Below are 23977 nucleotides of genomic sequence, written 5' to 3'. Positions count from 1 at the left end.
TCACTACACACAAAACACCAGCTAATGACACCCATCAATCACAGTGACAGATAATCTCTCCTTCTTATCACAACAATACACCCACAACAAGACACACTAATCACCCATCTCCTGAATAGGACAAAAGCCTATCTCACAGCCATAAATACTCCACTCCCAAGCAAACTACGGAGAGGTTACGTGCTTAAAAATTTGTTACATGTATATTCCATCTTTTTTCCAATGAGCTCAAGGCAATGTACCGGGCTCTGCAGTTCTCCCCTTCCCCCTTACGATAAACCTGTGAGGTTGGTCAGGCTGAGAGTTTGTGAATGTTTCCATAATTATGTAACACATGGTAGACATTAGGTCTTTCCATCCTGAGTATTGAGGCTTCTGAATGTGGTCACTGTCATTGCCATAGGAACACTACTTCTGTGTTAGCCGTTTCTGTTCAAATTGTGATGTTAAAGAATATATTTATGAGAGTGAATGAACAGGCTTTGGAGGGAATAGATGAACAAGAACAACAAGCTTCAGGAAAAGTAGGACACAGTGTGACTAGTGGGTGCTTCGAACCGTATGGGAGAATCTGTGGCTAAGATGGGACTAGAAAGAGGTGGGAGGTGAAGAAAATGTATGTGTGAAAGAATTTGGAGAGCAGTAATAGCAAAAGGAAAGGAAATTTTATTGATTGATTGATTGATTGATTGATTGATTGATTGATTGATTGATTGATTGATTGATTGATTGATTGATTGATTGATTGATTGATTGATTGAATTTATACCCCACACCATCTAGCAACCAAGCCACTCAGGGCTGCTAACAACAAGAAACAGCACAATACTGTATCAAAACACGATAAAAAAATAAAACAATACATACATTCAAACAAATATAATAACAGCAGGATAAATTAAAACAGATGGCACTGAAGGTGGTAAAAAGGATAATAAAAAGGCTGGCAAAAGGGATGGTAAAAGGGAGGCCGGGAGCTTAAAAAAACTTCATGCTCAGGGAAAGCCTGGCGGAAGAGCCAGGTCTTCAGTGCTCATTTGAAGGAGAAATGATATGAGTGTGTTTCGACTGAAGGGAGATGGAAAGAGGAAATGAAAACGAAAGAAAGACGGTAAGAAATTAGGATAGACGCTGGTGGCAAAAGAAGAGAAAAAGAAGAAATGCTGTGATGGGAGGAAAGGGAGGAAGAGAGGGGGAAAAGTGCAAGAAAAAAGGAAGTGGAGGGAAGTGTGTGAGGAAGTGAGATGAGAAGCAACATTTTCTCTTCACCTCCTCCTTGTTGTTGTCTTATGAGAACATGTCATTTGCAGTGAACAGTCCTAGGTCTCAGCCTTCATCTAAACTCACAGAGCAGCTTCTGGAGCCGGAAGCTTTGGAGGTTGAGGACGAAAACATATAAGACAGCAGCTTCACAGTTAGAAACAGAGCTTCCATAGGGAGCAAACGTTGTTTGATTCTGGTACCTCTGGGTTCTGTACGTACTGAGATCTGCATTTATCTGGATTGATTCTTACTCCCTCTTCAAACCCTACCCACCTATCCTTTTAAACTATGTGACTAAGCCAGTCTTAGTCCTAACTGTCATAGAACAAGTTTATGCTTCTGTGTTGTCAGTTTAAAAATAGGTCAGAGCAGCTTTTTGTAATAGATTAGTTCTTTCTGTTCCAGGGCTTTGCACACAATCCCAGAGTGGTTCCCTGCTCCAGACTCATAGTAACAATTTCACAGTGCACCTCTGTGTTCCTACGAGGAATTCACTAGTCCTCACACACCTGTTCCCAGGCTATCAAGTTTTATTCTCTTTTTCTTTGAATCTCTCTCATTCCTTTTATCTCTCCTATCCCAGATGGCAGCCTTCCAGGCAGACTCATCACGTCATGAAGATTGCAAAATGCAGGGCTTGCCTTTCCTCCCTCTGTTGCAATCGCACAGTTGAAATTTAGATTATAAAATCATAAGAGTGTTTTGGTTTGCTTGCCCGTCTATTTTTGTAGTTCCACTGGTGTTCATGACAGTTTCCAGGGTGCATGAAACAATGCAGGATGAAGAGAGTGGTAGCGGAAGTAGGGAGTGGAAAAGTACGTTATCCCATTTATACACAAAAGGTAATATCACACAGAGAAACTGGAAGAATTTCAAGCAGAAAAGAGAATTGTTTCAGGGTACTTAGTATAAAATCTGTTTTTTACATAATTTTAGATCTAAATTTATTTATTTATTTATTTATTTATTTATTTATTTATTTATTTATTTATTTATTTATTTAATATCCCGCCTATCTGGTTGGTTAAGACCACTCTAGGCGGCTAAAGAACAATGATGACACTTTGTAGATAAGAAACAATAATTGCATCAGTTTGATATATAGCAGTTACAGTTGTTACACAAGCCCTAAAGAACTCACTGACTTGTAACAACCAGGTATGTGAGAGTACCTGTCAGATGGAAGTCATCAGTGATAAGCTGTGGGAACTGTAATTTTTCTCTTTGGAGCCTGCCTTGTAGTAGTTTGTTCTTTGGTGCCCATGTTGCCCTGCTTTAAAAACAAAACAACAACAACAACAAAAACCCACATTGGATATTGGACGTTAAAAAAATGCCTTTGGGAAATCTGTGAGTTTTGAGTCTGTCTGAACAGATGCAGTTACATTGGCAGAGTTGGCTGTAGATGTTGTTGTGTGTTTTACTAGGTGGAAGTTGGTGGCATCTTTGCTAAATTCCCACTGCCACCTATGCATACCTGTTGTTGTTGTTGCTGTTGTTATGTGCCGCTGACAGATGACAATCCTATGAGTGAGCGATCTCCAAAATGTCCTGTCCTCAGTAGCCCTGCTCAGATCTTGTAGACTCCAGCCGGTGGCTTCCTTTAGGGAGTCGGTCCATCTTGTATTTAGTTTTCTTCTTTTTCTACTGCCTCCATCTCTCCCCCCCCCCTTTTTTGTCTTTCCCAGAGAATCCTGATATTTATTTACTTGGAATGCAAAATATTTCTCTCCATATGTCTGAGAAAGTGGATAATAATTCAGAAAAAGTTGCTCTGAAATAGGTCTCATGGTATTTAAAGTGCTGAAATGTTTTTGTTTTATTCATGCTCTAGGATGTTTTGCATCATAATGGAACCTATGATGAACCTTCCCTGCAATGGTATAGAGAGAAACAACATGGCTTATAGATGTCCTTTTGCTGATTTTGGTGGCTGAGATTATCTGAAAAAAGTTTCACTTGACTGATCTATCATTTCTGGAAGATCTAGTAGCCTGGATGCAAAGTCTACCACATTGGTTAAACTCTATATCTAAGAAATCTATAGTAGGTTTACTTTTCTGTGGTATCTTAAGGGGTAGTGTGCTATCCGGACAATCAAAAGAATAACAGCAGTATATTTGGCTTCTTATGTCCAACTTCTACAAGGACTAGAGACTTGATTTAAAAAATAGTGATGGGAATCTGATTATACCTTATTAGTGGGAGAATGCCCCAATTTGCCCCCACCTGTGGTCTTGCTAAAGTCCTTAAGGTATTTAGCCTTGAATCTTGGTTCACCCGGGCACTAGTTGGGGTGACAGAGTAGAGGGATTGACATCAAGATACATAGATTAAAGTTTTGGAGTATACAATTTTATTACAAAAGAAAAAAAGATTATATACAAGAGTAATACTGAAATAAAATTAGTGCCCAAACAGTTCTTGAAATAGATTAGTGCCTCTTTTAAGAATACAGAAGTCATAGAGGCAAGCCACATTAAGGGTACAACTAGAGCGCATTTGTGCAGCTATTTTTTTCTTGTTCTTCAGTGATGATTTCGATAATTTCTCCAACAATCAGTTGATGTTATTTTTAACCCTGAGTAGATCCAGTCTTCTTGAACATATGTACTATTCAGTACATCTTATCCAGTCCTCAGTGCTCCTGTTTGATTGTTGCATTTCAGTTTGGTGTTTTGTTTTGTTTTTTTGGCTTGGAATTGTTTGTGTAATTATTTGGTCTTTATAAAACATTGCTGGGTATGTCCTGAGAATATAAATAAAACAATAAGACATGTACAATGAAGTGTCATATAGAAGTTAAATCTTCTGCCTCTTCCATTCCACTTGTTTGTACTGCCCCTAAAATGTACAATAATTTTCCTCCATATCTTTACAGAATCTGCAATGATTCTAGAGTTGACTGTAATGAAACAGGTTTTATACTGCATTTATAAACCATTGTAGGCCTGCACTGGCTGTTAATTAAAAAAAGACTTTGAATCAATAGCTATATACAATGGAAACATGAAATAAATGTGCAACAAAAATATGAGAAAACCATATCTCCAAAAATTGTTGTTTCAGGTGAAATGATTGTTCCAGTTCATAACATAAACATGTTTTATGCTGCAGTGGTAGCCTGATACACCGCTAAATTATTTCAGCACTATATTGGTTGTTAAACATTACTTGAAAATGTTTGTGACCCCCACTATGGGGTCACGAAGAGTTGGACACGACTAAACGACTAAACAACGGCAATATTGGTTGTTAAACATTACTTGAAAAAGACTATGAATCAACACCTACGTGCAACAGAAACATGAAACAGATATACAGTATGTATGTATGTATGTATGTATGTATGTATGTATGTATGTATGTATGTATGTATGTATGTATGTATGTATGTATGTATGTATGTATGTATGTATGTATGTATGTATGTATGTATGTATGTAATTCCATGTTTCTGAAATCTATAATATTATGCCCACTTATGTGCCAGGGTTGGTGGTGGATGGGAATAAGGTGTGAAAAGGCGTGTAAAGGGCAGGGGAAAATGTGATGATATTGGCAGAGGGAGACAGAGGTATGCTCTAGAAGAAATGTTGTTAATATCACCCAATGTGTGGACAGTGGAAGCACAGCATCCTATGCTAGAAGAAACATGAATGTGTATCTCACACAGCTGGACATTTCACACAATGTGGTACAATGAATCATCACCCTGTCTAGTCAGGTCCAAAGATGGAAGGATACTTTGATCAGAGAAGATGGCTGAATGTTATTGATTAGGAGGTTTTCTGTTCCACATCATAACATGTGTCCTTCTGTGAATCAGTGATGGAGCACTAGGTTAAAGTGAAGCCCTACTATACCCAAGTGATTTTTGAAGTTCAAGTAAGAGATTGTTTCAATATAACTGTGTGATCTTATCTATAACATCACATACTGGGCGAGATAATTAATTTCTCACAGTTCTAAAGGTACAGGTGTGGGTTATAATAACAGATAGTGATCATGATGTGAGAGTGCTAGTGTGCTAACAGTATTGTGAAATGTAGATTGTAAACATAGTAATGAATTTTTTAAAACCTTATTTTGCTGACAGCCCCCTGTAGATATCTCAGTGTTTTAAAACTTGTCAGAATGAAGTTCATTTATGATTACCCACATTTAACAACAGGTAAGTATGTTGTTGAAGAATAATGGAAACAGATTCATAGTAAGTTAAAGTCTAAGATGAATATTAGTAATGTATCCTGCACCCAACCCCGGATACCTCTATTCCCTTCCTCTATTCCACGTGAAGAGGATGTATGTATGTGGGTTGAAATGGATAAATGACAAGATTTTAAAAGGAAGAAAATAGGGAAGAGCACAATCATTGGTGTATTTGCCTTGATCCAGAGTAAGAGGTACACAAAGGATACTTCTTGGTTAGTCAGACATTCTTGGAAACCCAGAAAAGGCATACATTCAAAATGAGATTGCCATTAAGTGTGTCCAAGACAGTCACATGGTTCATGATAAAGAACTTGAACTGCTGCATTAGCCAAAATTAGAGGTTGATATTTGCTTGCAAAAAGTAGAATTTTGAGTGGAGATCCTCCCACCAAAACTGAGGCCATTCTTTTTCTCTGAGAAAAGCTGAGAAAAATAAAAAAAAAAACGAGGAAACCTGAGCTATAAAATTGAGAGCAGGTTCTATTTTAGCTCTACTGAGCATGCTACAATGAGCTAGGAATGGCAATCAGAAAATATCAGAGTGAGAAAGTTAATTTGAAACATTTGTTTGATAAGAAATAAAAAAAATCCAACTCAACAATGAGAGTGTATAAATGTGTATACATAGAATAAATTGTGAAAATGTAAATGTAGGAACAACAGAAAATTAGCCTAAAGGATAATGTAATATAATGGGGATAGAAAATAACAGAAGATTATACAAAAATAATTAACTAAATGAGGGAAAAGACCATTAAATATATTCCTCCTAAAAGTCACACGAGTCTAGGCCATATGTATTTACTGTCTTCCCAGGTATAATGGTTTTGCACGAAGCTGAAGAGAAAGGGCAAAGATGGGGACAAACCAGGAGAAAGTGATAGCTACTTATCCCAAGTAGAGGAGATAGGCTCATTTGAAGACAGGTAAACATTTATCCAGGTGGAAGGTGGGGTGGGGATTAGAGGACACAAATGAGAACCAAACCTTTTTAGAGAATTTGGCCTAGGAGTCATAAATGAAACATGAGAACATCCTATAGAAATCTGTAAAGCCAACAACTTGTTTATTGCAAATACCTGCTTCAGGCAACTAAATAGATGACGACACCCATGGACATCACCAGATGGCCAATACAGAAATCAAACAGGCCACATAATTAGAAGTAGTAGGTAAAGAACCTGTATTATCTCTCTCAAAACAAGACTGGGAACAGATTGTGGCACTGGCTGTAAATTATCACCGCAAAACATAAGAGTAAGGCTGAAAACAACCCCTCCCCAAATTATAGTACTAAAATATGATTTAAATATTATTTCTGATAAATTTAAAGTTCATATAAAGAACAGACTTGAATTACTAAACTCAGTTGATCATTATTCAGAAGAACTGTGGACTTAAACTACAGATATTATCAGGAAATAATTCAAAACGACAATTCCTTTAGTCAAAAGAAAAGAAACCCCTAGATAGACAACTTTAACAACCCTTAAAATTGTTAACAATAGATGGGGGGGGGGAGAAGTAAGACATGACAGAAATAGCATCAGAATGCTAAAGTCAATATTTCAGTAATTACCATATAGAGAAAAAAAAATTACAATAAGCAGTGCAAAGAAATAAAACAACAAAAAGAGCAAATATGAATGCTCTCATCCATAAGATCCAAGAAATGAAAGGAAAATTTAAATGTGGATCAATAATGGTGAAAGATTATTACAGGGTGACATATTAGTTCACCAAGATAAATTAGAGAGACAGTGGAAACAGTATCCTAAATAACCATACAGAAGAGATGTGAGGGCACCAGATGCCTCTGAAGAAGGATCATGTGAACCTGCAGTTTTAGAAAGTGAGGTAAAAGTCATTCTCAAAGCATTTGGAAGGAATAAATCACCAGTAATAACTGAGATTTCCCTTCTGGGATGCACACCTTAATGTGGTGATGGGATTTGTGTATATGAGGGAAGCTGAGAGCAATGCCATCAGGAGTCTAGACTCTATTACAAGCCTGGACTCCTAGCAGGTCCAACCAAAGTGAAATGTTCCCAAATGATGCACCAGACCTATACATCCACCCTGTTCAAGAGTAATGGCTGTATTAGCAGAAGAGAATGGATAATTCCAATGGGGATGGGGATGGAGAAAGTTCTGGAGAGCAGCTACTGGGCAGCAGTGAAAGCTGAAGGTGACAATGGTAAGGGATCTTTCACAGACTGCAAATGTTCCAGTCCCCAAGAAAAGGAGTGCAGTAACTACAGGAACATTGCTCTAATTTTCCATGCAAGCAAAGTGATGCCCACGGTGTTGTGCAACAAAGGCTTTTACCTTATTTTATTTTATTTAAATTATTTTTACCCCTCCTTTCTCCTTAAAAGGAACCAAGGTGGTTTATAAGGGACAAGAAATGCCTGATGATCAAGCTGGATTCCAAAAAAGGGAAGAAGCACTCAAAATCATATTGCAAATATCCACTGATTCCTAGAACACAACAAGAAATTTTTGAAAAAGATCAGTTTACGTACAGTGGTGCCTCGCTTAACGAGCACCTCGCTGAGCGATGAAATCGCTTAACGAGGGGCTCTGGGCCATCGCTGGAGCATTCGCTCAGCGATGGCCCCTATGGCGTTTTTTCGCTTTGCGATATTCGCTAAGTGATTCGCTTAGCGAATATTGCATAACGAAGCGGGGGAGAACAGCTGATCGGCGGTTCCAAAATGGCCACCAGAAGGTCCGCGCCGCATTTTCGCGCCCTGCCCTCGCTTACCGAGGGCACGAAAATGGCGGCGCTATGGAGGAACATCGCTTAATGGTGAGTTTTAAAGCCATAGGAATGCATTGAACAAAGTTCAGTGCGTTTCTATGGCTTTTTAAATTCCGTTTAGCGATGTTTCGCTATAGCGAAGGTTAATCCGGAACGGATTAACCTCTCTATGCGAGGCACCACTGTATTCTTTGTAGACTCCAGCAAAGCCTTTGACTGTGTAGATCATTATAAATTATAGGTTATTTTGAAAGAAATGGCTGTTCCTCTGCACTTGATTGTCCTGATGCTTGTGTAGACAAAGCTATTGTTAGGACAGAATATGGAGAGACAGAATATTTTTCATAGGCAATGCTATCAGGTAAGGATGCATTCTATCTCCCTGTCTGCTCAATCTGTACACAGAACACATCATATTGAAAGCTGGACTAGATTCAGATGAAATGTGGTGGAGGAAAACATCACTACTATAATTTAAGTAATTTAAGTTATGCAGACAACACTATTATGCTGGAAGAATGCAGCAATGATATGAAATGACTTTTAGTGAAAGTGAAAGCAGAAAGTGCCAAAGTAGGACTACAATTGAATATTAAAAAGACAAAAATCGTGACTACAGAAGAACTATATAACTTTAGCCTTGTGTAAGAAGGTCCTTCTCCGGCGGGGGGGGGGCGCTTGTGGTGAAGGCGGGAAAAAGACAAGGGGGCTCATCGTGATCTTCATTAACAATATTTTTATTATAAACAGTTCCCAACTCACAAGGATCAAAAGGATCTTGTAACAAGTGATCCGGCAACAGGTTATACTTCTTGGGATGAACAACTGGGGTAACGTCTAGATTCCCTAATAGGGAGCCGGCCCAAACTTCTCGCGGTCCATCATTTGTCGTAAGGGCGCGCTCCTCACGGCACACACCGTGCCGCAGCACGGGTGGCGGGCCCAATCGCCCTCCAAGGGCCTCTTCTGGAACTCCGGCCCAGGACGAATCACCCGCCACCCGCCTCCAGGGTAGTTTCGGGGGGAATACAGATACCTTCCATTCTAGAGGTTCGATAACTCTACCTCTAACCCCCGCGGGTAATGGATCTGGGAGCAGTCCGCCTCCAGTCATCAGATTAGGGAATCCCGAAGTCACGTCAGTCCCTGAACCCTGGCTGAGAATGGGTTCAGTTTGCACCCCTCTATGCCTTGGTCGGTCTGGATTCAGATCCGTCCACGTTCTGAAATCGCACACGCTTTTTTCCTCTTTTATATCTTCCCACATAATTAAGTCCAACTCCTCCCCTCCTTTCTCTACCAGACACACCTCCGCAGCCCTTTCAGTCACCACCTCAGTCTGATCCAATTCTATCAACACCCCTTCCACACAACCTCCTTCCTCTATGTCTTCTTTCTTAGTAGAGGACGGCACACTGCCTTGAACTCCTTCACACCTTGGCATTGAAGAAATTGAAATCGTGAAAGGTTTTTTATACCTTGGTTCAATCATCAATCCAAATGGAGACTGCAATCAAGAAATCAGAAGGAAACTGAGCCTTGGAAGGACAGCAACGAGGGAATTAGAAAAGAATTAGAAAAGATCCTCAAGTGTAAGGATGCTTCATTGGACACCAAGGCCAAGATAATCCACACTATTGTATTCCCGATCACTATGTATGGATATGAAAGCAGGACAGGGAAGAAGGCTGTATTCTTTTAAAGTACAGTACACCCTTCATGGATTGCTGCCTTGTCGTGGCGAGGGGGCTTGAGTAACTCAGAGAAGCTATGGGCTATGCCGTGCAGGGCCACCCAAGACGGACAGGTCATAGTGGAGAGTTCTGACTAAACGCAATCCACCTGGGGTAGGAACCGGCAATTCCACTCCAGTATCTTTGCCAAGAATGCCCCATGATCAGAAACAAAAGGCTAAAGTACAGTGCTGAAGGAAACCCTTGCTGAAAGATGAAGAAGCGAGTCCTAGAGCACTCCAGACAGGAAAGACAGGGTTTCTTGAATTACATCATTGTTGGTTCAGAAGCTGTATCTTTTTGCTGAGATTGTATGGAAGATAATGCTGTTGGCTGATTACTTCAGCTTGGGCATGGCAGCAGAAACACTTTGTGCAATGCAAAGAAGGAACATACTAGGCTTTTGATTCTCAACTGAGATTAGCTTGAAGCAAGCAGATGAATACTGTATTTGCAAGTTCTGATGAATTTGTAAGTCATCCAAACCCCTTGTGGTTCCCTCCCCGCAACCAGGATAACCACGTGGCAGCAATTATAAAAATCTATGTCATCAGTCTCTTCCATACATTTAGTTACCCAGTTAACATAGTATTCCTCCACCCATATCTTCCTGCTTTTCTTTTCTCTCTCATTCTCTATTTTGATCTGGTGAACAATTCCACTGGCAGAAAAGATGTTTCCTTCTATCAGGTTTGTGCTACCTTTTTTGAATAACTTTCCAGACTTATTAATTCATCATTAGAATATGAATACCCTGCTTTCTTTATCTGTTAAATGTACCTTATATTGAATACTTGCGATTAAATTATAATAAAATATGTAGATAACAATGCATAAATTGGATGTAAATAAATTGTAGCCTTATATTAATGCTAATAAAGTACCATATAAGCTATGTTGCCTGGTCTAACTCACAAAAGGTTATATTGCAGTATATTTAATTCTAAATGAATAGAATTAAATTAGAATTAATTATAAATAGAATATAATTCTTTGCTTGTCTGCTCAGAAGAAAGGTCTCCTCAGTTCAATGGAACTTTCAGCCAGATTTCTGGACATAATGATTGCAACAATCTACACACAGTATCTGGACCTAAAATGCTTAAGTAAACAAGACAAGTTCTAAAAATTTGTCTAAGTAGGAAAGCATCCAAGTATAAACCTATCCTGATGCACCTATATGTAGATAAACCTAATCCTATGGAGTTGGATTATTTCTAAGAAGAAAGATATACTGTAGCTGGCTAAATAGTTTAATTAGTTATGTATCTAAATGTGGAACCTGGGATTGGGAGCTTGGTTTGCCAGTGAACATCCCAGGAGAACAGCCATCCTGTGTAGCTTTAAGCAAGCTGCACAGGAGCAGGGCCTCAAGAAGAAGGGAATGATAAAACTCTCCTGAATACTTTATGTCTAAGAAACCCTGAGAAGGTCCGCCATAAGTCAGGATCTACGGTATTTGATAGCAATTTGTTGTTGTTAGATTTGGAGTGTTATTCTTGTCAGTTATCAAACTCTAGGTATTTATTGACCCCTGACTTTGTTTGATGGGAATTGTAATGCCCAAGTCTCCCTAAGGAGGGTCTGGGATCTGGACAGGGAGTCACTTTGGCAACAAATGTACATCTTTTTACTGAGGTAAGTCCTTAAGCCTCAGCAGTGCATAGCATCTGTGCCATGGACAAGCCTGACCATTAAAGAATACTTCCCTTTACTCTGTACTTTCAAAGTACTTAAACATGAGCTCTGTGTTTCCAGAAAACACACAACAGCTCAGTAAGGTAGGACTTCTCTATAGTAGCCAGTTAGTGACCTTTTCCACTTGTCTAGATTTAATTTAACCTTGCTGTTTCAAGAGACTAGTCCTCAATGAGTTTTTACAATTATTTTTTATTAAGAAAATATAGGTTCATAGAAACAGTTTGTTTGCAAAAGCAGTTGCATAAAAACATGTCCAAAGATTCAAATACTGCTATTTCTTATTAAAATAAGAAATACTAAAATCTTAGCTATGGTGGGCTATTCCCACCCCCTCTTTCTTCTTACCATGCTACATTCTGTAAACATTCCTTCACATAGCACAATCCATTCTAAAACTCTCCAAGCTGGCAAAGCTAAGAGAATCTCTCTAGCTCCTCCTATCATCCATCTTTTCTTACAGTCCTAAGACCTCCTTCTTCTTGACACTTCATAGCTTTAAACCAATTAACTTCAAAGAGGCGTAACACAACTCTCCACCCATAATTCTCATGAGATGCAGGTGCATTATCTTCTCCCAATTAGCATGGTATGTGTTGAGTCTTCACACTGGGCCTTGTTTATACTTGCTCCCTTATCTGAATCCTCGCTGTACCAGGCTAACAGAAAAACACATTCCAGTGCCTTCAAATACTTTCACACAGAACCTAACCAACTCTATTTTCTCTGACTACAAATTCCACTCTCCTTCAAATCATCACAGGAATGATTTGAAGAACCTTCTCTATTCCTAGGTATCAGCTGCAGTGTCCTACTGCAAAGGGCAGTTAGTTTGAGCCCCTATTTGTTAGTGATCTTTGCCTTTCTCTTTCACTCTTATATGATGTTGTGTATTCTCTACAGCCTCCAATATCTTATCTGTTCTTCCTTTAGTTGTTTTCTAAAAGAGGATACCTAAAATATTAGCATTTCAGATAAGTTGTAATAATAAACGAATACATATAATGTAGCATTATGTATAATGAGAGGACAGATATCTAGCCACATTTTCAGTGTACATACAGTACTGTAATTAGAAGCCCCCCCTCCACATTCCATACTGATCTCATTAAAGAGTGTGATCTAATGCTATCCTAAATAATATTTCTGCTTGTTTTGGGCTGAGTTTCCAAGTTAAAAACAACTGATAGAAGGTATGGCTTAAACCCCCAATGTGGGTATCCAGTGATATAAATGCTTCCATCAACAGAATTAGGAGAGTAGCAATGTTCCCACACTGCAGCCCTTCCGAAAAGAAAAAAAGAAAAAGATAAACATGGTGCAGAACCGCTTTTTGGACAGCGCCAAGAGGGGAGAAAGGGTGGGGAAAAAAGTTCTGTTACATAGTTGTGAGGTTGGATCTAGGCCCCCACATACGGGTTGCAACCCTGTAATCATTCTGGTAAGCCAAGGCAACATAAATGTGGAACTACAGGAAGCCAAATTTAAGCAGTATGAACACTATGACAATGGAACCAATTATGTCAGGAGGTGATGAGCGCTTCAATGCTGGAGGCACTCAAGAGAAAATTGGACAACCCTCTGTCAGATCTGCTTTGACTTGGATTCCTGCATCCAGCAGGGGGTTGGACTCGATAGTCTTACAAGCCTCTTCCAACTCAATTAATCTACGATTCTATTTTTAATTGTATGACTATTCCCATGGCAGCAAATGAGTTCTCAATGCAATAATTTGCTTGAATTAGCAAAATGCTTTTACTTGTGTTAGTGGAAAGGAAATAGTGGTGCTGTTTGGGTCAAAATTCAGACAAGTCTCCAAATCACAATTTAAAAAATGGATATCACCTTCTAGAGATAGATTCAAAGTCAGCCAGACCTGGCATCGAACCTTGGGCTTACAAGGGCATACAGAGCCTGAGAAAGTTTACATTGTCCTTTCTGTCTTCTTTCAGAAAATTTTGTAGTCAAAGGATAGCTGGCCGTGCATGCATATTGTTACAAATGCCAGTTTTAATATTATTCCTTTTGAAATACATCTGCCTTTAATAGCAAAATGCTTGCTCCAAAGTAAATATGTCTAAGGGCCTATATCTCCCAGGTGAGCCTCTCTTGGTTGTAAGATCTTTGGAGGAAGCCTTTCTCTTGGCCTTACTGTCCTGCTTCTGCTAGCAGGCAAACACCTGTCTTTTTATGCAAGTTTTTAATACCTATGTTGCTACTAGGAAGGGGATTTTAGTGGAAGAGTTGTGTTTTTATCTTTTGAATTGTATTTTTTTAAATGTTTGAAGAGATTGTGAAGAAAATGAGAAATTGGGGGAACATGGACTCCATCTTGAACAATCCGACTTCTCTGAGCACCTGGGAAAGACTTGCTGAGAATGGAATGTTTAATGTATAAAAAGGGGTTCAGAGGTTTCTTGAGCTGGCTTAGCTTCTCTCTCAGGAAAGGCCATGGTCAATTGCTATCCTGCTATGTTGTGCCTGAAAGGATGCATTCTGTGTATGCTTCAGAACTATGCTGACTGTATGCTAATATATATTACGTGGATCAGTTTAGCTTTGGGCTTTTCTAGTATGTTCCCTTGATTGTCTTGGCTTTGTCTCAACTGTATTTTTGCTTCAAATTATTTTTGAAACTTCATGAAACTTGTCTTTTTACTATAATAAAATTAAAAAAAATCTCCAACCAACTGTCTGGGCTTTTTGACTCAGAGAGTTTGCCTTGACCAGCTCCCGAGACGTTTATTATATTTATGGATGTGGTGACAGTCTACCTTCTAAGGTGAGTGTATTGATCCTAATTGCCTAGTCCTGTGGATTTTTAGACTCTCTGGGAGTGCTGCCAAGTCTGAGAAGATGGGATGTTGAGAGGCACCAGTGCCAGGTTGATTCCACGGTCCTCTCCACAACCGATTCTTCTGGATTCACCCACCCTGGGACAAACAGTGTAGTGTGGCTAGAGAGGGACCCCCTTCACTATTACTTGAAGAATACCTTAACTACAAGTGGGCAAGTGATGCTGAGGAACTGCATTTCTTAGACTTTCTCAGCATTGTTTAGGGTAACCAGAGCGAGAGTTGCAGCCCACGATATTTGGAAAGTCAGAAGCTTCCCACCCCTGAGTCAAATAGAAACAATGCAGATTAAAAACTTGTTTCAAGGAAAAGTCAAACGTACAACCCTACAGGCCAATGCCTCTTAGACAGCAAGAAATCTATATATAAGTAATAAGTAATCTAGTGCTGTTGCCTTTTGTTTCAGGAAATGGTTTGCAGGGGGAGTGTGCACATCCACAGCAATGTTGCATGGAAAAGTGGTCATAATCACCGGAGCCAACACCGGCATAGGGAAGGAGACGGCCAGGGAACTTGCACGAAGAGGCAAGTTGCTCACAATCCTAACTATCCATTTATGATTAGTCATGAAAATGAAGATAGGGTGCTTCAATTATTTCTGTGCTTTTTTTTTGGGTACATTTTTAAAATTCATAAGTACCTTAATGCGGTGTGTGAGTGTCTGTGTACCAATGGTTTCTTGATGCTGTGGTTTATTTGTTTTTAAGGAAATCCAGCAAACGTCATGGACACACTGATGGATGTGCATGTCACTCTGTAACACTTAGATGCAGGAGAAGTGACACTTTCATGAAACCACAAAAATATATATCAAACAATCAGCTTTTTTTGTGGCTCAAGATCACTTCTACAGGCCATGCACTAATATTGCAAGAAAATTATAAATGAAAGTCCCATAAATTTATGGCAGAAGTCTGCCTAAGATGAGTTCAAGCCCTGGCTGTGAACTGCCTTTGCAGGGACGGAGTTCGCACTTTGTCCCTGGTGACACTGGGCTGGAATTTTCCACTCAGCTTTTCAAACAAAGAATTATCAAAACAATCTGCATATACCCTCCCGCCCCCGCCACCCCCAACACTCATTACCTGCACTGAGATGTAATGGCAAACCATGAGTCAGATCTTAGTCTGGCATTCTAGTTCCAATGTATTCTCGCGATATCAACAACACAATCGCAGACATGTCTACTCAGAGATAAGGTTTAATGAATGCAATGAAGCTTACTCTGGTTAAATGAGTATGGCCCTAAAGTATAGTTGAAGAGAGGAGTGAGGAACTTGTGGCCTTCTGGATTCTGTTGTACTTAAGTGACTGCTGGTAAGGGATGATGGGAGCAGCAGTTCATCAACAACTGGATGGCAACAGGTTTCCTGACTCTTAATCTAGCGCTAGGGTCTAAATCCAACAATTTGTTCCAGGTAGGGAAGATTTGCTAGCTCTACAATTAGAACTTTGCAAACTGCCGTAACAATTATGCAGATTCCATAGACACAGTGAATTTACTTTAGTTGGAACAAATGTCAAATTCAAGCCTGCACTTTCTCTGGAGTAAAAAAATGATGAAATTGATGCTATCAATCTTGGGGCACATCATGAGAAGGCAAGATGCACTGGGGGGAAAAATAATGCTGGGAAAAGTTGAGGGCAGCAGGAAAAGAGGAAGACCAAATACAAGATGGATTGACTCTCTAAAGAAACCACAGACTTAAGTTTACAAATGCTGAGAAGGGCTGTTGAGAACTGGACATTCTGGAGATCTCTCATTCATATGGTTGCCATAAGTTGGAGATGATTAGATGACATGGAACAGCAGCAGCAGCAGCAACAACAACAATTGGATTCAAGCCTATGGCTGATTGGTTCCTTTGAGACTGGTATAATAAACAAGTTATTAGTATTTATTGCTGTTAGGAATATTTTATTCTTCTCCTCTGGAAATAATTACAATTATATTAATGTATTACTTAATTAAAATGTTCTGTTTAGTAATATTCTATTTAAAGTTGTGGAAAGAGATGATTCAGCCCAGATAATCACTATCAGTGCTTGAATTGAATCAAATCAAAGCAAGTAAAGCCATCCAGCCACCTTCTATTGCTGCCTATAATGTCTGTTGACAAATTGGTTTACATATGTTCATTCGAATTGTGGAGTACTGTATATCATTCTATTAATAAAAATGGATCTTACAGGAATGGGACATAAATAAGTTTGTAACCTTTCATTTCTTCCCGAAGGTGCTCGTGTTATCATGGCCTGCAGAGATACAGCTAAAGGGGAAGCAGCTGCCTGTGAAATCCGAACAGAAACAGGGAATCAGGAAGTTATTGTGAAAGAAATGGACCTGAGTAATAGCAAATCTATACGGAAATTTGCTGAAAATTTCCTCAAAGGTATGGTTGATAAACATTAGTATGCAGATACCATGCAGTCCAAAACCCATGATCCTCACATCTGCTGCTCAACGAACCTCACAAACACAATTTACTCTGACACAACTGTTCACACATTGCAAAATGATTCACAATAAATCATGCTCATAAGATTTTGTGGATTCTGACAGAATACGACTCATTGGCCAAAGTCCCCCTTGATAGCTACACCAGTGGAATTTAAACAGTGGAACTTCCAGGAACAAATTGCCTCCAATTAAGAAAGTTTTTATATTTTTTTAACATTGAGTTGTAATTATATCTATCTATCAGTGAGGCAATTCACTTCCATATGTTATACAGTTTGAAGTACACTGGTGTAACTACTCAAAAAGATTTTGACTGTTAAGTCTTTACATTGGCTCACAACTCTTTGTTGTTGTGAATGCAACTAACATGACTTTCCCTCCCCTCAGAAAGTTTTGTAGTGAGATTTACAGACAGTACCTGAAAATAACTATGTCATCTCTCCTTCTCCTCCCTGCCCCTTGGGATTTTCCGTTTAATACCTCATCTGATATGTCCCTGCAGAAGAGAAGAAGCTCCACATTCTTATAAACAATGCAGGTGCGATGATGGGCCATTATACCAAGACTGCTGATGGTTTTGAGATGCATATAGGAGTCAATCATCTTGGTAAGATTATGAGACAGAGGTCTAATAAACAGGTTTTTATGACAGTTCTGCCCCATACAACTGCCCTCTTTCATGCAATGTTGTCTAAACTGGGTACCTTTTTGGCCCCTTTCCTTGCCAACTCCGTTTCCTCCACTTACAGCTGCTTCCCAACTCCCAAACTGACATCACACTTGAGACTGAATAAAATATTTTATCCTCAATCTAAAGTCCAGACATGCTTCATATTAAGAAGGAGAAGGTGTGCAGCAAGGATGGGTATATTCTGTGTGCCCCAGACATGTTGTTCACCACTGAAATTGAACTGGAAGTCAACTTCTGTTTTCTGGGGTTTGTTCGTTTGTTTTAAACAAAACAGAGAATGGAGAGCCAGGGACCTCCTTTCACATCTTGTTTTAAAAGAGAATCACACTTCCTGGAAGTTTCCAGTTTTTTTTCTCCCTCTCTGCCTTTTCACAGCATTTGGAAGAGTAGTGAGGAATGTGGGGGTACAAAAATGGTTGAGGTCCATTATGGCCTTTAGAGCAAGTGTCCACAATGGAGTTGAGATAACAGTGGTTACCTGGTGACAATAGGACTATATGAAGGACTATATGAAGATCTGACCCAGTCCTATTGTCACCAGGTAACCACTGTTATCTCAACTAGTTTCATATATATATATAGTGGTTATCTGGTGACATATATATATATATATGACATATATATATATATGACATATATATGACATATATATATATATGAAACTATAGTCCAGAATACTAGATCATGACATTGTGGCTGCACCTTGGACAATATAGAAGGAAGAATTTATGTAGTGACTTCTGTTGTCACTTCCACACCCTCATGGTCAAAGGACCAAGTCACAATAAGTCAGAGGTCTATAGGCAGAACTTGGCATATTGAGTACAGTGAATCAGCTAATATTTGGAGATGGATTTCAAAATTGAGTTAAAGTAAAATTTAATCTCTTATAATTTTGAAGTTTTTATTTAGTTTTTAAATATTTTAACATATTTTAGGTCATCTTGAGCACTGTTTTAGCTCATTGGTAAAGTTGGTTGGTAAAATTAACATACTGACTCACAAGAAGGCACAAGCATGGAATAATTAGTGTTTTCTATTTCTAGGTCATTTTCTGTTAACATTCCTGCTGTTAGACCGTTTGAAACAGTCAGCTCCAGCTCGGATAATAAATGTGTCTTCAATGACCCATGCTTTCTGGAAGATTAACTTCCAGAACCTGCAGGGAGAAAGGTGGTACAATCCCCTCCTGGCATATTTTCAAAGCAAACTGGCTAATATATTATTTACCAGGGAACTGGCCCGCCATTTGCAAGGTGAGATCAAAAGACAGAGTGATTCTTAAGTGCTCACACATACAGTAGGACCTACATATCCATTGGGGATTGGTTCTACAAACAACCTGCGCAGATGTTGAAAACTGCAGATAACAGCGAGCACTATACATATCATGGTAAAAGCAAAAAGAAAAGCAGAAAGAAGTATTTTCACTGTGTATTGCCAGAACTGGCCAGTAGGGGACCAATAGGAGGAACCAGAGACCATGCTATGTATACTTCAACAAGGATACATAGCATGGTCTCTGGTGCCCTCTAGTGGCCAGTTCTGGTAAATACATTGTGGAAATACATATTTCTGGGGGGGATTTCATTTAATATTTTTAATATTTTTAGATCATGACTTAGTGAAACAGCAGATATGGGGATCCTTCTGAATATACTTGCCTGTGCCCAGCCAAAGCATGGATGTGGGGGGAAAAGAATTAACCCAAAGGTTGCATGGGTGAAACCCATCAAAACATTCCAGCATTGCTGAGGCACAGAATTAAAAGCATAGACAACACAGACAAGATCAAGTGCTTGTCCAGCTTAATGTTGTGCTGTGTATGTGGGACTCTGTCTGTGTTGCTGTAATGAAGTCAAGCATTATGGCATATTTCATGGAAAGGATCCTGAAAGAATCATTCAGGGTGTTAAGAGTCTGTGGCAATTATGTTAACTAAGGGTAATCACTCTGGATGCCAATGGTGGATAAAAGGAAAAACAGGCATTTGTTGTACACATTAGCAGGACATCAGTGGTATCCTTTTGGTAATCTTTTAAAATTTTGAATAGCAGTTGTCTAATAGACTTCCAAAAGCTCAGATGCAGTATTAGCTAGCTATGTGTGCTAAGAGGACTGTTAGAGATTGTGTGATAAAAGAAGTGAGTGACAAAGGGAGTGGACAACACAGGAGCCAAATACAAGCATCTCTTGGAATTTAGAAGATGGGTCAAGTAATGGACTGAAAAGCGAAAGATAGAAGCAAGGGACAAAAGAGTGAAGGGTTATGTACAGCTTGCCCAAGGCTACACAGGCTGGCTGTATTCATAGGAGGCATACTGAGGAATTGAACGGCCAACCAATGGCTCCATATTCGGAAACCTAAACCACTGAGCTAGCCAGCCAGCTTCAGGCATATTAGCAGCCTGTTTATTTGAATAAATCCATGTTAAAGTTCAGCTGCATTTTTATCTTTTTTTAATCTTTTGTATTTTGTTGTAAAAACAAACTTGAAATTAAAACATGTTTCGTTAAAACCTTGAGTCTCACTGGCTGAAATCCTCCTGCTTAGTGTAGTAAGTTGCAACTAGAGTAGGCCCATTGAGCTTACAGGGGAGGTGATGCACCAAATCCCCGTTGATTCAGATTGATTGATTGATTGATTGATTGATTGATTTGATTTGATTTGATTTCTACCCCGCCCATCTGGCCTATTAAGACGACTCTAGGCGGCTACTCAAGTTGTAACCTATTAAGCAAGACCCTTTCAGTTCCAGGGTGGTGGTGGAGTCCATCTCAGTGATTTTGCCTAGCGGAAAGTAATAAAGATGGCCACATTCACAGTACTAGCATGATATTAACTACTATTTTCATTTTGAATATTCTTTAGTCCATAACTGTAAGAGACTGTTTGCTGCAATTTCCTTCTTCTTTTTCTAGGCACTGGAGTCACTGCAAATGCCTTACATCCTGGTGCAGTTCTTAGCGAATTAGGGCGCCAATCTTATCTAGTCAGTATTCTGCAAGCAGCAATTCCTTTTGTGTTTAAGACTTCAAAAGAAGGAGCCCAGACTACTGTTTATTGTGCCGTAGCAGAGGAGCTGACATCTGTGAGCGGGGAGTATTTCAGGTAAATCTCAGTTTGGGGACTGTAACCAGAATGCAGATAAGAACTGAAATATGTTTTGCACATCTGCATGATGGTGTGTTTTATTAATTCTTACTAGAGACACTGAGGGCAACATTCAGATGACAAAATGGCCAGAATCCTATAGGTATCCTAATGTAGTCAGCAAAACCTGCAGTGTCTAATTGCTGAGACATATCTTGGTTGTGCAATCGAGTGTGTGGCCAGGCACATGCCCTGGCATCTTGTCACTAGTTAGCTGCAATTAAATATGGAAAGTTACATCAGCTTTACCTGAACACTAAGAAGATTCTGGACATTGGCCAAAATCCTATTGCTTACTGTAGTAAATTGCGATAGAGTGGACCCATTGTATCAGTTAGAATTTGGTGTATCAAGCCCTTTGTAAGTTCCATTGATTCAAATGGGCCTACTCTAACTGCAACCTACTTCTAACTGCAACCTACTATGCTAAAGCAAGATGCATTAGAACAGGACTGTTGGAATCAATGGAATGTACAGAGGGGTTGACACACCAAATCCTAACTGATACAATGGGCCCACTCCATTGTGCTTTACTAAGCTACATAGTTTTAGCCATTGTGTACTACAAGAAAGTGCTCATCTATGATGGCTTTAATTCCAACTTGAAATATCAACATGGGCATAGGGTGCAGGTTTATGATTCTCTCTCTAGTTTGTCTGTTTCTTACATATGTTTAACTGCATGCTTGAGCACTGTTACTCTTGCAGTCTTCTATAAGGCTTGGATCTAATGCCTTCTCTAGTTTCAGTCTTGTCAGTTTCACTGATGAATTAGTAAGTTTGTTGTCGATGAGATTTAAGGCTTGTTGCCAATCACTTTATAATTCTGTCTACAGTTGTTGGAAGAGACTGTGGATAGGTTCTCTGCCTGTATATTGCTCTTACGTTTCCTTCCTTTCATGCCTTTATTAAATCCAGCCACCATATTTGAATTGGAAGAAGAGTCTTCATTGTTCTGCTAACCTGAGCTTTCTATTTTATTTCTTTTGGAATAAAATAGAGTACTAGACTTTTTTTCCCAGCCCCCCCCCCCCCCAGTGTTGCTCAGTTTGTTCCTTAGATTTGTCTTGCATGACTGAGATTTTGCATTTATAACCAACTTTTAGTGAGCTTCTTGACAAGTTGGTAGCAGAGCAAAATAATTATGCAGCCATTCTGAAAGCTACGTTCCTTCTCACTCCCAGGCATAATGTGCAGGTTGTATTGTCAAGAGTCTGCATACAGAGACAAGACAGAAGACCCAGACTTTCAGGGGCGGGGGGGGTATATCACCACTGGTGTAGAGTCTGCTTTACTCTGATGTACTCCGTTGCATGGTCTGCTCATGTGGCCTCTAGTACCACACTGTTCTGTGCTGATCCACTTTGTGGGTGGATGTTATTAGATTATGTTTCTTTGCAGGTGATTTTCCAATAGTCATTTGCCACCTCTCCATACCTTAGCCCCACTCCCAGAGTTCAGCCCATCGAAAACGTTTAATACATCTGTATGTTTGTTGGCATCAATTCCGCTTCCTCCACATTAGAATCACTTTTAAAAAAAAAAGGTTGGAAAATGCTTGTCCCATTCTCACTATACACACTTACTTGAGAGTCAATTCCATTCAATACAGTGCAACGTCCTTCTGAGTAAACATTCATAGGGTTCGGGTCCATTCCACAATTGACAAACCTACTTTATCCTATGATATGGACTTGGAAATATGCCCATTTCTGTTTTAAGCTATCATTCTCGTATTGCTTTTAATATGGCTTTCTTACCATTCTATTCAAATAATCCAGACTCCGATGAGATGAGATGAGAACCTAATGGATGTTTCTTTTCTTCTTCTTCTCTAGTGACTGTAAACCAGCATGGGTGGCTCCTCAGGGTCGTGATGAGAACAGTGCAAAGAAGCTTTGGCAGATAAGCTGTGAGCTGCTGGGCATTCAGTGGGACAGTAGGGTCTGCAGTGAACAGTCCCTAACAACCTGAGGCCTGGGGGGGAAAAATAACCCCAGAATGTGATGGTAGTGAAATACTTGTTTTCATGTCTTTTAATGTCCGGCACAAACTATGTAAACAGAACATGAGACAGTTATTTGGGAAGACTGTTCCCAGCTAGTTTCTGTCACTGTAAGCTTTTCTTGGCCTATTCCACAGTTGTAGAAATAGAGCACTTATGCATGTGGTAAAATATTTAAACCTATAGTGGTGGTCAACAAGTAGTCGCTCCCTCTTTTGTCTTTTCTAGATCTATGTTGAGACTGCTACTCTTGCGCCCAGTTCCTTCTCCTTCTTGCTCTGAGATCACTTCAGGCTCATTCATCCTCTTAGTTAGAGAGAAGCAAGCTCACATAGCTAGTCTTCGAAGGCCGAGCAGCCCTACACACATAGAAGTCAGCTTTAGAAGCTTCTTTAACTTAATTTAGGGCTCTTTCTCCAGCACTGTTCCTGAATGCATTTCCTAAAGTAATAAACTGTGTTTTTCAAAAAAATATGCCTAACTGCAAGTTTCTTTTTCATTAATCGGTAGCTCAACCCAGTGCTAGAATAAATACTCTTATGCCAAGAAGACACATTTCCTAAGCAGTGTGGATTTTGGGGTTAAAGGTAAGTGTAGAAAATAAAGCTTCTCCATAAAAAAACTATGAGTTAAAAACCTCTAGGACAAATGAAGAATAAAGATTTATTAAAATTATATAGATGAAAAGCAGGAAGAGGAAAAGACATAATAAAAAGTTTTTTTAAAAAGCCTCAACTGTCTAACTTCTAATCTACACTACCACTTAAGTATACACCATAGAGCGGTGGTTCTGAACCTTGGGTAAACCAGGTGTTATTGGACTGCAACTCCCAGAAGCCATTACCACCAGATGTGCTACCTGGAGTTTCTGGGAGCTGCAGTCCACTAACGCCTGGGTTACCCAAGGTTGGGAACCACTGCCAAAGAGAGATGTCAGGCCTCATGTTTAAATAGCTGGGACAGATGTTCAGATATGAAGTTCCAAACTGCCAACACAGCAGACCGACAGGATGAGTTGAAATGTCATGGCTGGCTGACCTGAGTAACTTTCGTGGTTCTAGAAGTGTTCCTGCCAGTTGTACCGGGATGGGAAACAATCAGATACTCTTCAGTCTTCAGTGCCTAGCACACCAACAGC

General features: G+C 39.5%; 1 protein-coding gene across 2 annotated transcripts; it reads left to right on the top strand.

Annotated features, from left to right (window-relative positions):
* Positions 1–1000: 1000 nt before the first annotated feature.
* Positions 1001–23311, top strand: LOC110082559 (retinol dehydrogenase 12). 2 transcript variants are annotated; one of them, XM_020800186.3, is made up of 7 exons: positions 1001–1111; positions 14935–15053; positions 16766–16921; positions 17492–17596; positions 18727–18936; positions 20603–20792; positions 22673–23311. In XM_020800186.3, exons 1-7 carry the CDS (start codon positions 1092–1094, stop codon positions 22806–22808), a joined length of 936 nt encoding a protein of 311 aa, XP_020655845.2. In that variant the 5' UTR covers positions 1001–1091; the 3' UTR covers positions 22809–23311. The 2 variants fall into 2 exon arrangements, with proteins under 2 accessions (XP_020655845.2, XP_020655855.2); XM_020800196.3 differs by lacking the exon at positions 1001–1111 and adding an exon at positions 10540–10665.
* The last annotated feature ends 666 nt before the right edge of the window (positions 23312–23977 follow it).

This window comes from Pogona vitticeps, chromosome 1 (assembly GCF_051106095.1).
Source record: "Pogona vitticeps strain Pit_001003342236 chromosome 1, PviZW2.1, whole genome shotgun sequence".
Classification (NCBI taxonomy): Eukaryota; Metazoa; Chordata; class Lepidosauria; order Squamata; family Agamidae; genus Pogona; species Pogona vitticeps.
This window is presented reverse-complemented; position numbering and strand designations above follow the sequence as displayed.